Source organism: Neovison vison, chromosome 5 (assembly GCF_020171115.1).
Source record: "Neovison vison isolate M4711 chromosome 5, ASM_NN_V1, whole genome shotgun sequence".
Taxonomy (NCBI): domain Eukaryota; kingdom Metazoa; phylum Chordata; class Mammalia; order Carnivora; family Mustelidae; genus Neogale; species Neogale vison.
Window position 1 is genome coordinate 6,769,393 of NC_058095.1, and position 17,614 is coordinate 6,787,006.

Below are 17,614 nucleotides of genomic sequence, written 5' to 3' on the forward strand. Positions count from 1 at the left end.
CAGACAGGCCTATTCCCCCCACTTCTTTCCTTGGGTGAGAGGTTGTGGCTCCCAGGACAGAAATGCAGGTCGTGGAATGACATACATGGGGAGCCAAACTGCCCTTGAGCTGGTGCGTGCTCTCACATGGCCTGCTTCCTGTTTCTTGCTTCCTGCAGGGCCGCCTTCCACTCAGGTCTTCCTGTGGACCCCAGAGACGGTGAAGGCCCCCAAAGTTGAGTACTGAACTGCAGTTACCTTTGAACAAATAAGATTGGGCGGGGGTAGGGGAGGCACCTGGGTGGCTCAGGTGTCCATCTACCTGGCTGTTGATTTTGGTTGGGGTCATAAGATCAAGTTCGTCAGGCTCTCTGCTCAGCAGGGAGTCTGCCTAAGATTCTCTCTCTCTCCTTTTCCCCTCTGCCACTTCTCCCCTCTAAAATAAATAATCTTTTTTTTTGTTTAAGTTTTTCTTTATTTACTTGAGAGAAAGAGTAAGAGAGAGCATGAGAGGGGAGAAGGTCAGAGGGAGAAGCAGACTCCCCATGGAGCTGGGAGCATGACGTGGGACCCAATCCCAGGACTCTGGGACCATGACCTGAGCCAAAGGCAGTTGTTTAACCAACTGAGCCAGCCAGTCACCCTAAATCTACAAGAAAACACCAGATTGGTTTCTCCATGGCTCCAAGCCTTTTTCCTCGCTACTCTCGTTCTCCTAAGATGAGGGAGGAAGGCACCTGTCCTACTAGATGGGGTGAGGGGAAGCATCCCTACTTCAGGAACGCCCCAGTTCCGATGCTCAGCTTTGAGGGGTGAGCAGTTCTGAGCCCAGCATGTTCCACTGTGCACAGTCCTCTGGGTCACGTCTCAAGTGCTCCCAAAGGACGCATCAGCTGCTCCCTCCAGGAAGTTCCTCGAAATGCAGTCAATTCCAGGAGCCGAGGCTATGGCAGGCATGGAGGCGCTAACAGGGCGTTGAGCCACAGGCACAGAGTTGGAGTCTGCCCTGCACAAAGGGTGCAGAGCATCTCAGGTGCCCCTGCCCAGAGAGGCACCCCATGGAGACAGAGTTCAGGTACAGAGCGCAAAGCTGGGGAGCCAGCAGCTGGGGGACATGGCCAGCCATGTGACTTTGCCCCAACCCCACCGAACTGTCCAGGGGCACCTGGCCTGGGCTCTGGGTTAGACACCTGGGCTCTGCCACTTGCTCCAAGTCCCAACTTTTAGTCCCTACCCTGAGATCACCAAGATCTGCGGAGAAGCCCTCTTTCTGGGCCGTGACCCCACAGGCGGGGAGCGTGCGGCACCCTCATTATCGCCGCCGTGGAGGAAGTTAGACGGAGCGCACATTTTAGTACAAGTGGTTTATTTCTCCCCAGGCGAGGGCACACACGTATCAAGCGGAGGCAAGCCCACCTGGTCCTTCAGGAACTACCCGAAGGAGTCTAGCTTAGTTTACATGCATTAAAAACAACTCTACAGTCGCCAGCAACAAAATGTTAAGAAGCAACGTCATGGCGTTGCGGGCTTCCTATCTGCATGCGATGCGGTCATACACGGACACATTTATGGTACACGGTACTTCTCTAAGTTAGCGCGGGTGAGGTAAGAGTCCGGGCGGTCCTGGGCCCTGTTGGGTCACAGAGGCTTGGCTGGGCGCTGAGAGCCACTGCTGTCAGCATTCTGATGGGAAAGGAGGTCTTCAAAAACGGAAGTGGAACCCTTGTCCCCAGCAGGGTTACCCCATGTCCCTGGCTCTGGGTGTGCAAGACCGTGGGGGCATCAGTGTTGTGCACTCTGAGTTGACAGGAGATGAGAAGCACCAGAGACCCTAACCCTGGACCCTCAGCAGGTAGGACGGTGGGTCATTATTTCCTCCTGGCCAACAAACGCCTTCTCACGGAGTAGGTACAGCTTATGGGGGCCCGGGACAACGGGCTGGCTACAAGGTTGGGGGGGGGGGGAAAGAGGCCTGCCTCAGGTCAAGATACGACCATCCCACCTTGCTAAAACTTTTAAGACAGAACTGCTTGAAGACCAAAGGGAGGGGCAGTTCACCTGGGCAGTCCCCAGAACAGAGGGGTGCGTGCGGGGGTCCCTCTTAACTTCTTTTGTGTCTTAAAGGGCCTCCCTCCTTAAACGGGATGAACCCACCTCCCCATCAAGCAGCAGCTTGGGACAGCAGGTCTCAGGGATCAGTACTTTAAAAATCCTCCCTTCCTCCAGACCCTCAAAGAACTGAGGCCAGCAACACCTGCCAAAGAATGGTATTCAATCCAGGGGGAAGGAATGCGCCCCAGACCTCTTGTAAAAACTGGATGTGCTAGGAGTTTCAATTCTTTGGATAATCACAATATTTAAAACACTTGGGGTGGGGGGAAGAGTTAGTATCGCTTTCAAAGTGTCTATTAATGCCTGAGACTGTCCCTATCCGTAGTGAACCAACTCACAGCATCTGGAATTCCATTCTGGAATGGAGGAGAGGCAGTGGAGGGTGGCAGAAGAGAAGGTGGGTGGGCTGTGGCAACTGTCACTCACCTTCCCAAGGGGTCTCCCTGCGGAAAGCCTGCCGGGGATGTGGCTGTGGCCACCCCCCAGCTCTGGGGCCACCCCCTGCACGGCTCTCCAATACCCTTGGCACAGCCGAGCACCCCGGGGGGCATTGCCTGCGTGGACAGGAGGGCAGAAGAGAGAGAGGCCGGCCCGGGGTCACGGGTCTTCTGTCTGCCAGGGCCTTGGGTCAGACATCTCAGCCGAGCTCAGGCGGATTCTCCCTGAATCGCTGACGCGCCGAGGCAGCCTGCCCATCCCGGAGTCCTGCCCCTGGCCTCCAGACGCCTTTGGTTTCTATTAAAGAAACGCAGCTTGTGCCGGGATTTGTTAAAAACCAAAACGGATCAAGGAGGCAGGAACCTCTGCAGAAAAGTGCGTTAGGCTGGAAAGTCATTGCCGTAGTGTCTCAGGTGCTCGTCCGCCACGGACAGGTAAGTGGCCCTCATGCTGGGAGAATACTGTGGGAGAGAGGGGGAGGGGCATGGTCAGAATGGGGTCACATGGTACAGTCAGAGCAGACACTGTGCTCACAAAGGTGCGGGCACTTCTTGGGGAGCGGGAGAGGGAGCCATTCTTTGTCATAGGCATTTTGGGGGGACACTAGAATGGCTTGGGCAGGCTTCATTGTTGGTGATGCCTCCAGTCCTGGGATCACCGAGGACATGGGGCTCCCAGCCTTAAATGCAAGGCGCACACACAGATCAGCCACCCACCCCCCCCCCCGCTGGGACAGCCACAGCCACTTCAGGGCATGGGACAGTGTCAGGGTGGGTGCACCAGTGCACTGGGGAGCCCGCCTAGTGAACAGGCTGACGGGCACAGGTTCCTAGAATCAGAGACCCACGTTCAAATCTCAGTTATGCGGCTTATCCATCCCATGACCTTGGCTAAGGCTCTCCGACCGCTGTGAGCCTCAGTTTCCCCGGCCGGCAGAGGGACCAGAAAGCCCTCAGCAGTTCCCGTGGGAGGATGGATACCATCAGACAGGCGAGACCCCTCACACAGCGGTTCTCACGCTCGGCTGTGTCACAAACTTGGCTGCATCTAAAAAAACACCCTGATGCCCTGGCCATACCCACCAGTAATTTTTTTTTATTGACGTAAAACCCACATCACATAAAACTCAGCATTTCAAAGTGCCAACAGCACTTTTTTTTTTTTTTAAGCTCTCCCAAATGCAGCCAAGTTGGAGAATCAGTGACCTAATGGAAAGTTCTCAACAGATGTTAGCTAACTGCTGCTCCGAAGCGGGGAGATAGGGCTCCCCACATTACCTCATCTGACATCCTAGACCCTGCTTCTGCATTTCTTTCTTTTTTAAAAGATTGTATTTATTTGATGGAGAGCGCAAGCAGGGGGAAACAGGCTCCCTGGAGCCGGGTGCAGAGCTCGATCCCGGCACCCTGGGATCATGACCTGAGCCGAAGGCAGATGCTTAACCCACTGAGCCACCCAGGCGTCCCTGCTTCTGCATTTCGAACGGGCTCCAGATGCTTTGGGTCTGCTGACTCAGAGTAGCAGGGTTAGTCCAGCAGGAAGGGCCCTGAGTATCTCCTGGCCCAGGGAAGTTTTGGGGGTTCAGGTCCAGACTGTTCATAGCAGAGAAGGGAGCACATGCTCCCAGCTGGCAGAAGCCCTTTAACCCAGCGGTTGGTAAGCAGGGGTGACATTTGGCAATGTCTGAAGGCATTTTTGTCTATCCCAACTGGGGAATAGGGAGACTTAACTGGTATCAAGAAGGTAGAGGCCAGGGATGTAGGTAAACATCCCACAGTGCCCAGGACAGCCCTGTCCTCCAGAAGTACCAAGCCCATCAATAGTGTGGAGGGAGAGGAAGCCTAAGCCAGACCCAGACTCAGACCCGAGGTTCTCCGCGGAGCTTCCCAGACCTGCAGCCTCAGCTTGACGGGGCCCCAGCCCATATTTCCCAAGTCAGAAGTGGGGGAGTGTAGCAGGAGCCTGGGTTGCAACAAGGCCTCCGGGTGATTCTGGTGCACACCCGAGGGTGAGCATCTCCTTGAAACACTATTGCCCAAACCTCCTTGAGGCTCCACTGGCTGCTTGATAACACTCAGAACTTTCTAGGCGCCTTCCCAGGACTGTCTGCCCCAGTGAGTCTGGAGTGAAGTCCTAGCATTGGTATTTTAAACAGTTGCCTGGCTCATTTTTGTCCGTCAAGTCTAGGACACGGTGCCTGAGAGGACACGAGGGGTTCCCCAAAGGGAGAGCTGGGGGAAGTCATGTTTCCAGCCAACGGAACGGGCCGTCCATTCTGACTGCCTGGTTTGCCATCATCCTCCAGAGCGAAATCCCCACTGGTCCCAGAGATGGGGCTGGAAGCGGAAGGGATCCAACCAAACGTCACACTTGCCCCGTACAGAGCAGGTGCAGGGGGAGGGCAGGGGGCGGACGGCCGTGCTGTCCACTGGGGTGGATGTCTACATTCTCATGCTGGGGGCTCCTTGGTCAGCAGCATCTGCTGATGCCGCTTCGAGCCCCTTGCATAACAGGAGATGGGGGAGGGGTCCGCCCTGGGGCCAGTAGGGCCGCCAATTCCCCCAAAGCAGTGAGAGTCCCCGGGCAGGTGACTCTAGGGAGAAAAGTGACCTCTGTCCTCCAGCCTCGAAAATAAGGGCAGTTCTTGTTGATCTCTAGGAACGGCAGGGAGAGTGGCCTGGATCTTTCAAAACAGAAGGTAATCCAAAAATCATTTTTATTTGGCATCACGGTGCACAGAGTCATTCATTACTCACAGCAGATCTCCCCCAGTCATGTTTTGCTTGCATGATTATTACAATCACCATGCATTCCTGGGTCTACAGCAGCTGTGGGGAGGAAAAGGAACCCAGGAGGCTTCCAGGTGGAGAAAGCCAGGCTGGGATTTAAGAGGTGCCTACTCGGAGCTGTGGGCTCTGACCGGCCCCCTCATCCCTTCCTGAGGACCTCAGGAAGCAAGGGCTATGCCTGGGTCTAGGGCTGTGCATAGAAAGACAGCATGTGGGGTGCCCTGAGTACAAAGAGCAAGATGGGGTCGTGGTGGAAAAGATGGGGGACCGGTCAGAGCAGGGTCTCTCAACCACGGTGCTGGGGACATTTGGGGCTGGGTCATTCTCTGTGCTCTGGCTGTCCTGTGTGCCCTACGATGCTGAGCGGTGCCCCGGCCCTGGCCCACTACACACCCGTACCACCTGCCCGCGGACTGTGACAACCAAAAATGCCTACAGACAGGCCAAGTGTCACCGGGGGGCAAAAGTGCCTTTGTGTGAGAATCCCCCTCAAAGGTGTGACCGAAATGCCACCTGTGGCACAGGACCTCCTGTGACTGCACAGTGCAGCAGGGACACCTCCTCCCTCCTCCCAAAAGCCCTTATTGCAGGAGCCGCTTTCCTGGGCCTCCCCCTCCCCCAGCTACAGGTTGCACAAATGCCGGAGACAGACGCTAGATGTCCTCCTCTTTCCCGTGAGCCCCGTGTTTGGGGCTGCTTCACCAGATGTGCCTGCCTGGTTCTCGGGATCCAGGCACGTGTCGGCAGCCCTGTGTCCCAGAGTCCAGTGCTTCTAGTTCGGCAGCAGGACAGCCCCTCCCAGACCCCCTGAATTCAAATGCCTTGTCCTTCCCTGATAGACACTTAGTTCCAGGACTCTGTTGGGTACCCATCCCCATTGCAGACTTCAACCTTGTTTTCCACTCCCGCTAACGCCCATTTCCTATAAATCCCACAGCTTGTGGGGAAGGTGGTGAAAGATACAGTAAGGAGCTCCTCTTTGAGCACCTGCGGGCTCTCCTCCCCCATTTATAGTGACCGAGATTCCAATGCTCACCATCACCCTGAGGTGTGCCCCGTTACCATCCCCACTCCACAGGCAGGGAAACTGAGGCACACAGAGAAGAAGTGCTTGCCCAAGGTCACAGAGGTCTTAAACCAAGATCTGGGTTTGAACCCAGGCATTTGGCACGGGAGTCTGAACCCCAAAGTCTACTGTCTCTACTGGTAGTCATGTCCTTTGGGAGAGGACAGAGACTTTTCTCTCGAACGTGACCCCCCTCACGCCACCGGCTCCTGCCCCAAGCAGGGACTCGGTTCCTTGGCTGGATGTGGGTGTGGGCGCGGGCGTAGGGACGTCCCACCAACAGCAGAGCTGAGGGGCTGGAGGAAAGCTGATGTCCCAGCCACCATGCGGGTTCTGGCCGCAGCCTGGGGCAAAGACCCAACAATATCCCCGGAGCAAAAAGGGGACGCTCTCTCTTCTTAGATTAGTTCTATCTCTTCTAGCTATCTCGGGCTCTTGCCAGCTTTACAATCCAGGAATGTTTTCTTAGGGTTTGGGAGGCATCTCACTGGAAGGTAAGCATCGAGGAGGTCTGTCCATCACTGTGGCAATTAGGGACACTGATGGCCACCCTAATTAGCATGTACTTAGGATGGCCTGGTGGACAAAGGTGCTGTGGAGTCTTGCTTGGGGACAAGCGAGCCCTGGGGTGAGGCCGTCTGGCCACATGGGGTGAGCTTTCTCTCTCTGCAATGTCTTTAGCGGCCTGTCTGTGGCCTGCGTGGCCATCTGGTCCAGGAACTTAACTCCCGTATTTTCCCACCTCTGTGGGGGGGGGAATTCCCTGGACCGGCAGAAGTCTTATCTTTACTCATTTCTCCACAAGGGCCACAGCTGTGATTTTGCCCGGAGAGCCCAGGTTACCGTGGGAGGAGGGGAGCCTCTTCCGATGAGGGGCACGTTCTCGTAGCGTGGGTTCCCGCCGAAGAGCATGGCCTGGTTCCTGCAGGAGTGGAGGGGAGCGCTCAGCAGGGGAGGGCATGGGGATGGGGCCGGGGGTGCTCGCGTGTGGACAGGAAGGGCCCGTGGGTGCGCACGTGCGAGGGGGGGGGAGGCCAACGGACCATGGAGGGTGCGTGGGCAGGAGAGCTCGGGGAGGCCCAGGGGAGAAGAAGCGGCCGGGGTGCCAGGGGCCAGCAGCAGCACGGCCTGGAGAGATGCGGCTCCTGGGCCCTGTGATCCACCCTGAGGGTCTGCGGGGAAAGGCTTGGTATCTACCGAGGGCTATTCCTCAGGCAGAAGTGCTGGGGTGGGCTCTGGGGCAGCAGTGGGAGGCCGCTGCTGGCCTCTGATGCCTTCCTCCCCACATGGCTCTCTGAACCCCCATGTGCGGTCCTCGGATCTAGCTCCCTGAGGGCGGGGCCCCAGCCGCGATGTGCGGGGGCAGGAAGGGGGCACCGGGGAGCCCATGACGTACATGTACTCTGAGACTGGGGCGTTGGAGATGGTCTGAGCCGGGGGCTGCAGGCTGGTCTGGCTGCCCAGGCCGCTGCTGTAGCTGCAAAAGCTGCGGAGCTGCCCCCGGGGCGGGTTGTGAGCTGCCATACGTCGGGCCTGGGGGTTGAACGGGTCCTCACTGTCGATATCATCGTAGTCTCTGTCCCTAGAATAACACACAGGACACAGCCGGCTGTGAGTGGAGGCTCAGAGGCAGTGGGATCCTGGCCGGCTTCCCAATCTCCGCTGCCAGAACTCTGTGGCTACAGGTGTTTGCATCAGCTTCCTGTACAGAGATCACCAGTTCCCAGCTTCATGCCCACCTCCTCCAGGTAGCCCCCCGTGTTGACCCCGTTACACCGACCTTCCCTTCTCTGCTTCCTTTTGTCCGATCTATCCACAGGCACTGAAATACCATCTCATCTCTACCTCCTCAATGCGAACGAAGGTGCCCTGCTCACAGGGCTACAACCTATCCCTCTTGGTATTCTGGGGGGGCCCCTCCGGCACCCAGAGCCCTCATCATTTCATACCACGATGTCCTGCAGAGGAAGACAGGACAAGCAAGGGATGCCAGGCTGTGGTACGACACTGTCACCAACCTCAGCTTCACTCCTGCCCTGGCCCCTTGGAGCCCCCTTTTGGGAGTCTGTCTGGACTCTCAGGGAAGCTTCTGCAGCGATCCAGCCAGCCTGCTGGGGCTGAATGCGAGGCCCCCTCCTGCCATTGTCCCAGATTACCAGCTCCGGGCTCGGTCTCAGAGTAGTTCTTCCTGCCTGTTCCCCCAGGAAGCCCCGGGCAGCCCACCTGGTAGTGAAGTGTTTCCAGGCCCTCGGTCCTGCACAGATCATGGTGGAGAAGGCCAGGGCAGCCAGGAGGGAGAAGAGGGCCAGGTACAGCAAGCCTTCGATGCCATCGTAGCAGATGCCATTAAGGGCGTCCAGGTAGTCCTATAGGAGGAGGAAGAGGGACAGGTAGCCGGAAAGCAGGTCGGGCCACAGCCTGGGGTCTGAGCGGGTCTCTGGGAGCCCGTCTCCCCAAGCCTGGGCTTGCAACTGTCTCTCTTTCCCCCTCCTGAGCACTCTGTACAGCCCACACAGGGCCCACACTCTGGGGCCCAAAGAAGGGACTTCTTGGGTTCACTCCATAAGCAGATGCTAACCATCTACTGTGTGCCAAGCATGCTAGAGTCAGCTCTGAGCGAGACAGAGCCAGCTGCGGGGCTGGGGAGCCAGGAGCCAGGGGACATTTAATCTAAGACCAGCATGGTGAGAAGGAACGGCTTGTGCCTTAAGCCAACGAGGGAAGGGGACAAGAGGGGCACATTCAGGAGAGAAGAAAGGCCAGCGGGAGACAGGGCGGAATGGGACCAGGTCACGCTAGGCCTTGCAGGCACGTGAGGACTTCGCATTTGATCAGAAGGTGATGGGGTGTGACGGAAGGGAGGTGATCCAACCGGCTTTTACAAACACCACCGTGGTTGCTGTGAATGAAAGGTCATGGGAGGTTCAGGGGGCAAGAGAAGGGGGGGCAGCCAGGAGGCCACGGCTGTCACCCAGGGAAGGGGGGTGGTCCTTGGATCATGGTGGAAATGGGGAAAGGAGAGCAGTGGTCAGATTCAGGATACGTTTGAGAGTCTAGATGCTACAACTTGCTAAGAGATCGGATGTGGGTGTCTGGGAGGGAGAGAGGGTGCATGTTCTCAGCTCTAGTCAGGGTGCCAGGGTCCAACCCCAAGCCCTTGACTTGAGGGCTCTGGAAACTTCCATGAGCTACTTTATAGATCTATGGATATCTACCTATTGATCCATGCACCCATCCATCCACCCCCACACACAGTTTCCTGACCTATAAAACTGTCCATGAAATAACACGTGTTTTACGACATTAACTGGGACAACTAATGACAGAGTGGGTACAACCGGCACAGAACAAGGGTGCGCACTTGACCTCACACGGCAGCCAGGAGCATCCTATGAGCCTTCATGCTAAATCCATACGGGATGGGAGAAGTGCCCACACGCGCTGGCTTACTGCCGGAGGGAGGAGGGGACGCACATACTCCCAGAGCGTTCCTTGCATTCGAGGCTGTCTGGCAGTCCAAGTTCTTGGAGAGGTGACCCTGGCAAGGATCGGTGTGGGGGGGGGGATGTCCACTCGCAGCCAGGGAGATGGACGGGTTGACCAGATGGCCGGGAATCTGGAGTCTGGAGAAGGGCCTCCCTAAAGTAGGTCAGGATCCCCCAACGTTCTAGAGCTAACCTGATCCAACCCTCTTACCCCTGTCCCTTGGTACCTTTCAGGGACTCTCCCTGTCTTGGCTACTTGGGAGAATCAAGAAGCCAGACACCCCTCCTGCCTTCCTATTGTTCGGCTTCTGTGCCATGCTGGGGCCTGCAGGGAGCCCCCACAATCACTCCCCCGGCCCCTACTGGCTGCTCTCCAGGAACAGAACATGTGTCCTGCTGGGGTACCCTGTCCCACCTGCCACCCGGGCCCGCCCTGGCACCTTGTGCAGCCCTCGGCAATCCAGCATGGCCGTCAGCTGGTGGAGGCCGGACTCGGAGGAGTTCAGCAGGAGCTGGATTCCCAGCAGGTCCTTCTGAAGCAGACAGACACGCAGAGAGGCAGACAATGAGCGGCAGGGCGGGCTAGTGGCGAAAACCGCAAGCAGCTGGGTGGGCAAAGGGGCCAGGGAGGGCCCTCCTCAGCCCGGCTCCGTGAAGCCCTGGGGCTGAGGACGGGGAGGTGCGGGCAGCGGGAGGGCTGTCAAGGTCTAGCGGGGGTGTCCCCGCTCCCAGCACAGACGCCGCGGGAGGCAGCCGCCTTACCTCGGCCGTGGGGAAGACAGGCACGGCGAACTGCAGCAGGCCGGCCACCTGGCTCTGCATGGTGGTGAGCGAGCGCTGGAAGATGGTCAGCGCCTGGCCAGGAGAGACCCGAGAGACCACAGCCCTGCCCTGAGGCTCCGCTTCCCTCCGCGGCAGCCCTGCCCCCCCCCATGCCTGCTCCACCCTGCACCCCTCGGGCTTCCTGCCACTACCAGTGTGGTCCCCGGACAAGCAGCCCTGGCCTCACAAGGAAGGGAAAAGCCCCCAGCCATCTACAGGTGCTGGGCTTTGGGTCCAGAGGGGGCGGTGGGCAGAGTGGGATACCTGCTGGAAGGGGCTGCTTCCGCTCTGACCGCAGTAGAGGTAGTAACGGGTCACCTCTGCAAGGCGAAGACGGGGGATCAGGCAGGAGCTCACGAGGGACCAGGCCCTCACTCCCCTCAGTGGCCCAGCCAGGCCCCGAACACCCCAAGGAGGGCCCTTCTAACAATCGCCCCAGAGGTCCAGCTGGAGTGGAAGTGTTGGGGGGCTGGGGGCGGGGAGGGGTTTGGGGACGACAGGGCGGAGAGGTCCTGTCCAGAGCGGCTCGGACAGGAGAGGCCCCGAGGTTCGTTACCTGTGCGGACCTGGCCCTCTGTGATGTTCAGGAGGAAGGTGTCGGGATCGGAGCAGAAGTCACCGGTGCCCTGAACCAGGGGAGACGGGGAGGGACGAAAGAAAGTTCTGACACCAGAGCCCTGCTGGAGCCGGTGCCCTCAGGCCCAGCCCCTCAGACCGCTCTGCTCCGTCCTCCCTGGGCTCGAGTCCCGGTCCCTTCCTAGCTCTGTCAGTTTGGGAAAGTCACTTACTCTTCCCGTGTCCCAGCTGCCTGAACTCGGACAGAAAAACACTACCCACCCCGTAAAAAACACGGAGGCCAGGTTTCCGGGAGCATTAGCTCGTACTCTATCTCTGAATGCTGCTTCTGGGACGGACCCCAGGACCTTTGCACCTCCTCCAGGCGTGTGGGGGTGTGACTGCACCGTGGCCTTCGTTCATTTTGGTTTTATTTTTGGCCTTGCTGTTATCAAGCCCCACATGCTTTGGGGTGCCGATCTATGAAGCATCCCCGGGACTCTCTTCCTAAAGAATTATGTCAGGGATGCCTGGGTGGCTCAGTGGGTTAATAAGCATCTGCCTCTGGCTCAGGTCATGATCTCAGGGTCCTGGGATCGAGCCCCGCATCGGGCTCTCTGCTCAGTGGGGAGCCTGCTTCTCCCTGTGCCTGCTGCTCCCCCTGCTGTGTTCTCTCTCCCTCCATCTGACAAATAAATAAATAAATCTTAAAAAAAAAAAAACCGGACACCGAAAAACCAATAACAACAACATTGAAATAATTATGTTGGTCCCGAATCCATCTCTGAGCTGTGGGTACGGGTCCTGCTCAGGATAAGATGGAGGACTGGGAGGAGTGGGGGGCTGGGAGTTAGGGGGACGCAGACTCCAGGCTCTCCCACCGATGAGCTAGAGGGCTTGGACCCCATAGTGTGGCCTGGAGAAGTGACCGTTAAGGGGCTATGGGCTGTGTGGGAGCAGGAACCCTCCCCCCGGGATTGGTGGGAGCAAGGACCCATTCCCTGAGCCAGGCCCCTCTCAGGTCCAGCCTGGGGGTACAGTGGGGTCCCCGGGGAAAGGAGGGCTTCTGTCTTTCAGAACAGCCAGAGGAAGCTCTGGCACTCCAACCTGTTTCTAGGGGTTCCCTGAGCTGGGGACCCCTCCCCAGGGCCCTGCACTGCTGGAGCTCTGTCCTCCTTTGGGAACGGTGACATCAGGCTCCACGCTGGAGCTTCACGCATTCATTCCGAGTCGGTCGGTATTTATTTAGCACCTACTGGATACCATGTGCCTTTCCAGGGATGAGATCCAGGGGTGAGCTGTATCGCGGTACTTATGATCTAGAACTGTGTATGGGGGGCTGGAAATAAGATCCCCCTCCAGACTGAGAGCTCCCCCAGAGTCACTTCTGTATACGCATGCACGCACACACACACACACACACATGACCACATGCTCGGGACCCTGGGAGAATTGCTCTATATGCAAATCACGACCATACATCCATCAGACTGATTCATTACCATAAATCAGAGCCACAGGGCTGGCAGGCCTACTACTCCTGTCGCTGGAGGGGCGAAGAGGGAGGAGCCAGACCTGAGCGGGGCTGATGGGAGGCCTTGGGAATAATGAAGAGGGAGACCACCATCTTGGCCTGGGTCCCAAAGTGTTTGGGATCTGTCCGAGAGGCTCCCCTGGGGACGTGGCCTCCTACCCCAGTCAGGCCAGGTCGGCCCTTCAGACCCTGCAGTGAGGACTCAACCTTCTCTCCCTGTCCACGTAGCCCAAGGCCCCTAGGTGCCTTACTCACACAGCAGGGCTGGGGATGGGAGAAGGGGCAGGGGGCACGGAGCACAGGCAGAGACGCCCAGGATCTAGCCCAGCAGAGGCAGCTCCGGAGAACAGGTGACGATCTGGAGGCGTCCCCCTGCGCCCCTCAAGTAACAACATAGACGCGTGGCCAACAATGAGGTTCCAGCTCATTGGCCATTTCCTGCATGCCTCCCGGGGGTTCACCGACCCACCCGATCCCTCTGGGGCAAGTGCTGTGCTTCTCCCCATTTCACACTCAAGAAAACTAAGGTCTGGAGGGCTTCAGAACTTTCCTAGGGCCCCCCCACTGGGAAGGGGCAAGGAGGGGGGACATGGATCAGGCAGGAGGTCCCAGAGGCCACCCTCCTACTCGCTCACCCTGACTCAGTCAGGTGGGCCCGGCCTCCCCCTTGGCTGGATTTGCAGGGAACTGCCTAGCTGTCCCAGTGTGTCTGGATGACCCCCTAACTCCCATCCCCAGCCTCCACGGCCCCCTTCTTTCTTCTCTGGCGCTTTCTCTCCTCTCTGCCCTCAGCCCCTCACCCTCTCAGGGTGGGCAGGTGGGGAGGCAGCAGGCTAGGGTGGCCAAAGCCCAGAGCTCAGCTCCCCAGACTCCCACTGGGAGCTGATTCCCAGGGGTGGAGCGCCTTCCTCGAGGAGGTCCTTTCTGGGACTGGGAAGGGATGGTTTGGGAGGAGCTCAGCGTCTGTCCTCAAAGGGGCCCCACAGCGCTCAAAGAGAGCAGGCCTCCCAGGGCAGGGACAGCAGGACCACACAAAAGCTTCCACAACAGCCTGACCCGGCCTGCCTCCCGCCTGCCTCCTGTCCTCACCCCACTTCCCATTAGAATGCAGCGCGGCCGGCAGCCCTCTCAAAGGCGCATTCAGCTCCCTCACAGCCCTCTCTCACACAGGCCTGACTCAACAATTAGGGAAACGGAGCCTTCCTCGCCAGCGTACTGGCAGCCCAGGGCGCCCAGCTGGGAGATTCAATGGCCTCTGGTCCCCCTGAACACTGCAGCCAGGGGTGAGGGAGAAGCCCCCTCCGGGAGGAAGCTGGCTCCCCGAGGGCCGCTCAAGGTGGCAAGCTGGAGGCCTCCCCTGCTTCCAGAAGGCAGAGGCTGCGCGAGGGGCAAGAGAGCCCCCCCCACCCCGAGAGCTGGCCTCGTGCAGGCTTCCCTGTGCTCATATGCGTCCCCAAAGGAGAGGCGGCCGGCCAGGCAGCTGAGCGTGTGGCTTAGACCAGCTGCCGTTCCCTTGGACTGGGTACCCGCTCAGCTGCTGGTGACCCCAGGATCCTCTGCAGCACAGCCTGGGCCCTCCTGTCCTGCCCTTCCCTGCATCTGGGGGGGGCCCCCAGCCCTTGGGCTGTAGGCTCATGCCTGGCTAGTCCTCCCTTGCACCCAAAGCGGACACCACGCAGTGGGCAGAGGGAATAAAAGAGGAGACCCCCCAGCCTGTCTCCCTCCAGGACAAACTCTGCCCAAAGCTGCTGGGAGCCAGGCGGCGCCAGGGTGGGCCCCGTGGAGGCAGACTGCCCCAGCCTAGAGTGACCGGCCAGCCCCAAGGCCCAGGGCAAGGTGTGACTTCAGGGAGAGGGCTTCAGGGAGAGCCCTCGTTCATTCTTTTATGCCCAAGTAACTAAGGCGGCACAGATGCAGGCCATGGGCTGACTTTGTGGCATTGACTGTAAATGGAATGCTTAAAAGAATTTTGGGGAGTGATAGACTGTTCTGTATGGTAAAGTAGTAGTGGATCAGGCAGGGGTTCCCCCGAAATCCCCTGGTAAATCCTGCCTACTCCCCCCGACTCACTCACTCACACACACACTCACACACATGCAGCTTGGGCCTCCCTGGTATCCATTCACACGCGGACATCGTGTCCTGGTGTCTGCGTCCTTGGACACCCGGTGCGGCCGAGAGCCACAGGGCCAGAGTCCGCTGAATCCAAGACCCGTGCATGGCTCCACCTGAGTGCCAGGCCTCTCAGCGACCAAACATACCTACACAGGGAGCATCCCCCGCCCTGCGTGTGCGTGTTTTAAAAACATTCTGGGGTGTCACAGCCAGAAACACGAACACCATTGTGTTTCAGGCCGTGTGTGCGAGTCCGAGGCAAGGGGACGGAAGACAAGCTAAACGCCACGTTCCACGTTCCCAATGCCCGGGGCAGGCGGCCCAGGAGGGTGCTTCGGGAGCCCGAGGCTTCGCCAGCCTGGGGTTGAGATCCCGTCTGTCCCCATCAGACCGGGTTAGTTCTTCACGCGCACAGAGTCACCGGGTCATCCAAGCCTGGCGTCACAAGCCGGGGCTGAGAATGGGCCAATGGGGTGGGAAAGGGATCGGGAATCAGACTTCTCATCTTGGCCTTGTCCCTAAATACCTCGTGATCTTGGGTAAGCCTCTTCCTTTCTCTGGGCCTCTGTCCCCGTAGGAAGGGCAAGGGGACTGGTGAGGCTGATCCAAGCCCTCTCGGTTCTGAGAGTCTAGGTTAGGAACAGAGACCGGAAGACAGCCCTGCCCTGGGGACTCTGGACAGGACACCTCAACACGCCTCCAGACAGACGGTCCTGGTCGGACCATCCCCCACCCCCACCCCCACCCCCGACTCACCACAGCGGCTGCGCTGTCAGCAGCAAGAGACGTCCAGCTGAGGAACAGGCCCAGTGCCGCACAGCACAGTGTCCTGGGAGAGAGGCACAGCCAGTGGGATCTAGGCGCAGGCTGGCAGGTAGGAACCCCGTGAGGGCCGTCACCCCACCACCTTCTAGCGACCTTCCTCTGAGCCACCAGCCTGTCCCCCCACGGACCCCTAATTATCCGCAGCTGACTGCGGGCTGAGAGGTACGGAGCCCAGTGCCTGGAGCATCGGACCCTCGGCGGAAAAGCCACAGCTGCGAGAGCACAGGCTATGAGGAGGGCTTGATCAGAGACCCCGGAGGCTCTCACGCTTGGGTCCCATTCCTTCAGCGGCTCAGCAGCCAGGCCCAGCGACGTGTAGGACACATGGAGGCAAAGCCTGGTCCTTGCCAGGTGTCCAGATGCTACATCAGCGGCTGCCGTCTCCCTCCGCTGCTGGCCGAGGAGGGCTCAGAGGGCGGCTTCCGGCCACTGCCCCCACCGCACGCTCAGAGCTTGGCCAGGCCCCCAGTTCTCTCTCACAGTGACACTGTCACCCCCCCTGGCTGTCCGGCCCACATGCAGGGATACTCACGAGACCAGAAGACACCTGGAGCGCCTGGCCAGTCCCAGGCAGGCGACGAGGCAGATGACCAGGTCCAGGATGAAGAGCAGGAGGTAGGAAAGCCATCTGGGTGAATGGGGAGAGACGGTCAGGGGTGGGGGGTGCGTCACCGCACCGGTGCCCAGCTGGGCCCAGCGGGGGATGCCTGAACAGCAGGCCCCAGGCCAGCTTGACCCTTCACTGTGACGTGCTGCCCCAAGCCAGCAACCGAGCGGGAGACGAGGCTGCACACCCTGCCCCGGACGCGAAGGACCAGTACGCATGGTAGACGGGCTCTTCGGGGACTCCCAGGGCTACGCCCCCGACTGTGCCTGAACAAAGGGGTCACGCTCCCCGCCCAGGCCGAGCATCTAAACCAGCACGGCCGGCCAGAACTTCCTGCAGTGACGGGCACGTTCTGATCTCTGCGCTGCCCAGTGCACCTGGCCCTGCCCACGCATGGCTCGGGGGAGTGGAGACAGGGCCCGGGCAATGGAAGAGATGTGTGTCTCATCTGAGCTGCTTCTAATCCATTTACAAGCCAGTGCCACGTGAGCTAGTGGCCACACGCTGGGCGGAATGGGCCTACGAGGTCTCCGCAGCCTCCCACGGGTACCGCTCCAGACCCTCCTGCTGCTTTCAGAACTCACCGGCATCAGATCAGGCCTGACATTTATGTCCATGGATCTAAGAAAGCCCCAAAGATGTCCACGTCCATGGTGAAGGCTCAGCCTGGCCTCCCTCAGGCCTCCTGCCTCGCCCTCCCAGCTGCCTGGGACCCACTGCTTAGGACACACAGGCTCGTCTCAGCAACATCTGTGCCAGGTACGGGGTGCCCAGGCGCGGGGTCAGGCTCATTCCCAGACCACCAGGGAGCTCAGGTAGGGCGAGGGAGCCCCAGGGAAATCCCTCACTCCTTGATTCCTTGGGCCTGACTGCCTGCCCCCCCGCCCCAAGCTGCGCTGACGGGGAAAGGCCGTTGCACACCAGCGGGCAGACCCTGACAAGCTGCCTCTCCCTCCCTTGGGCCTCAGTTTCCAAATCTTTACTGTTGGAACCTTCTCAGGGCTGGGTGGAAAGCTGAATGATCACTAAGTACAAAGGTTAATAAGGCATGCCACCAAGGGATCTCAAAGTCCCCGCTTTCCTGCTTCTCCAAAGCATGGGCTGAGGAATCCACAGGGCTTAAAGTCCAAAGGCATTGATGTGGTCCCAAGCAAAGCCCCGAGAGTTCCTTTCTCTTCTACACGGGATGCCCAGAGAGGGCCTTACCAGTGAGCACCAGGCTCACCTAGCAGCCACCGCCTAGCAGCCTGTGGTTGCACAGGAGGCAGCGGGGACAGACAGAAGGGA

At 59.1% G+C, this 17,614-nt stretch overlaps 1 protein-coding gene across 1 annotated transcript in view; it reads right to left on the bottom strand.

Moving 5' to 3' along the window:
* Positions 1-1,328: 1,328 nt before the first annotated feature.
* The window catches only part of TTYH2 (tweety family member 2), a 36,684-nt gene continuing 20,398 nt past the window's right edge, over positions 1,329-17,614 (bottom strand). Inside the window, exons 5-14 of the mRNA XM_044247503.1 lie at positions 16,253-16,348; positions 15,652-15,724; positions 11,248-11,317; positions 10,956-11,011; positions 10,632-10,724; positions 10,310-10,402; positions 8,608-8,750; positions 7,781-7,966; positions 7,228-7,306; positions 1,329-2,990 (exon numbers count right to left, since the gene is read on the bottom strand). Of these exons, the coding sequence (XP_044103438.1) occupies positions 2,910-2,990; positions 7,228-7,306; positions 7,781-7,966; positions 8,608-8,750; positions 10,310-10,402; positions 10,632-10,724; positions 10,956-11,011; positions 11,248-11,317; positions 15,652-15,724; positions 16,253-16,348 (970 nt within the window). The 3' untranslated portion in view covers positions 1,329-2,909. The remainder of the gene's footprint in view (positions 2,991-7,227; positions 7,307-7,780; positions 7,967-8,607; positions 8,751-10,309; positions 10,403-10,631; positions 10,725-10,955; positions 11,012-11,247; positions 11,318-15,651; positions 15,725-16,252; positions 16,349-17,614) is intronic.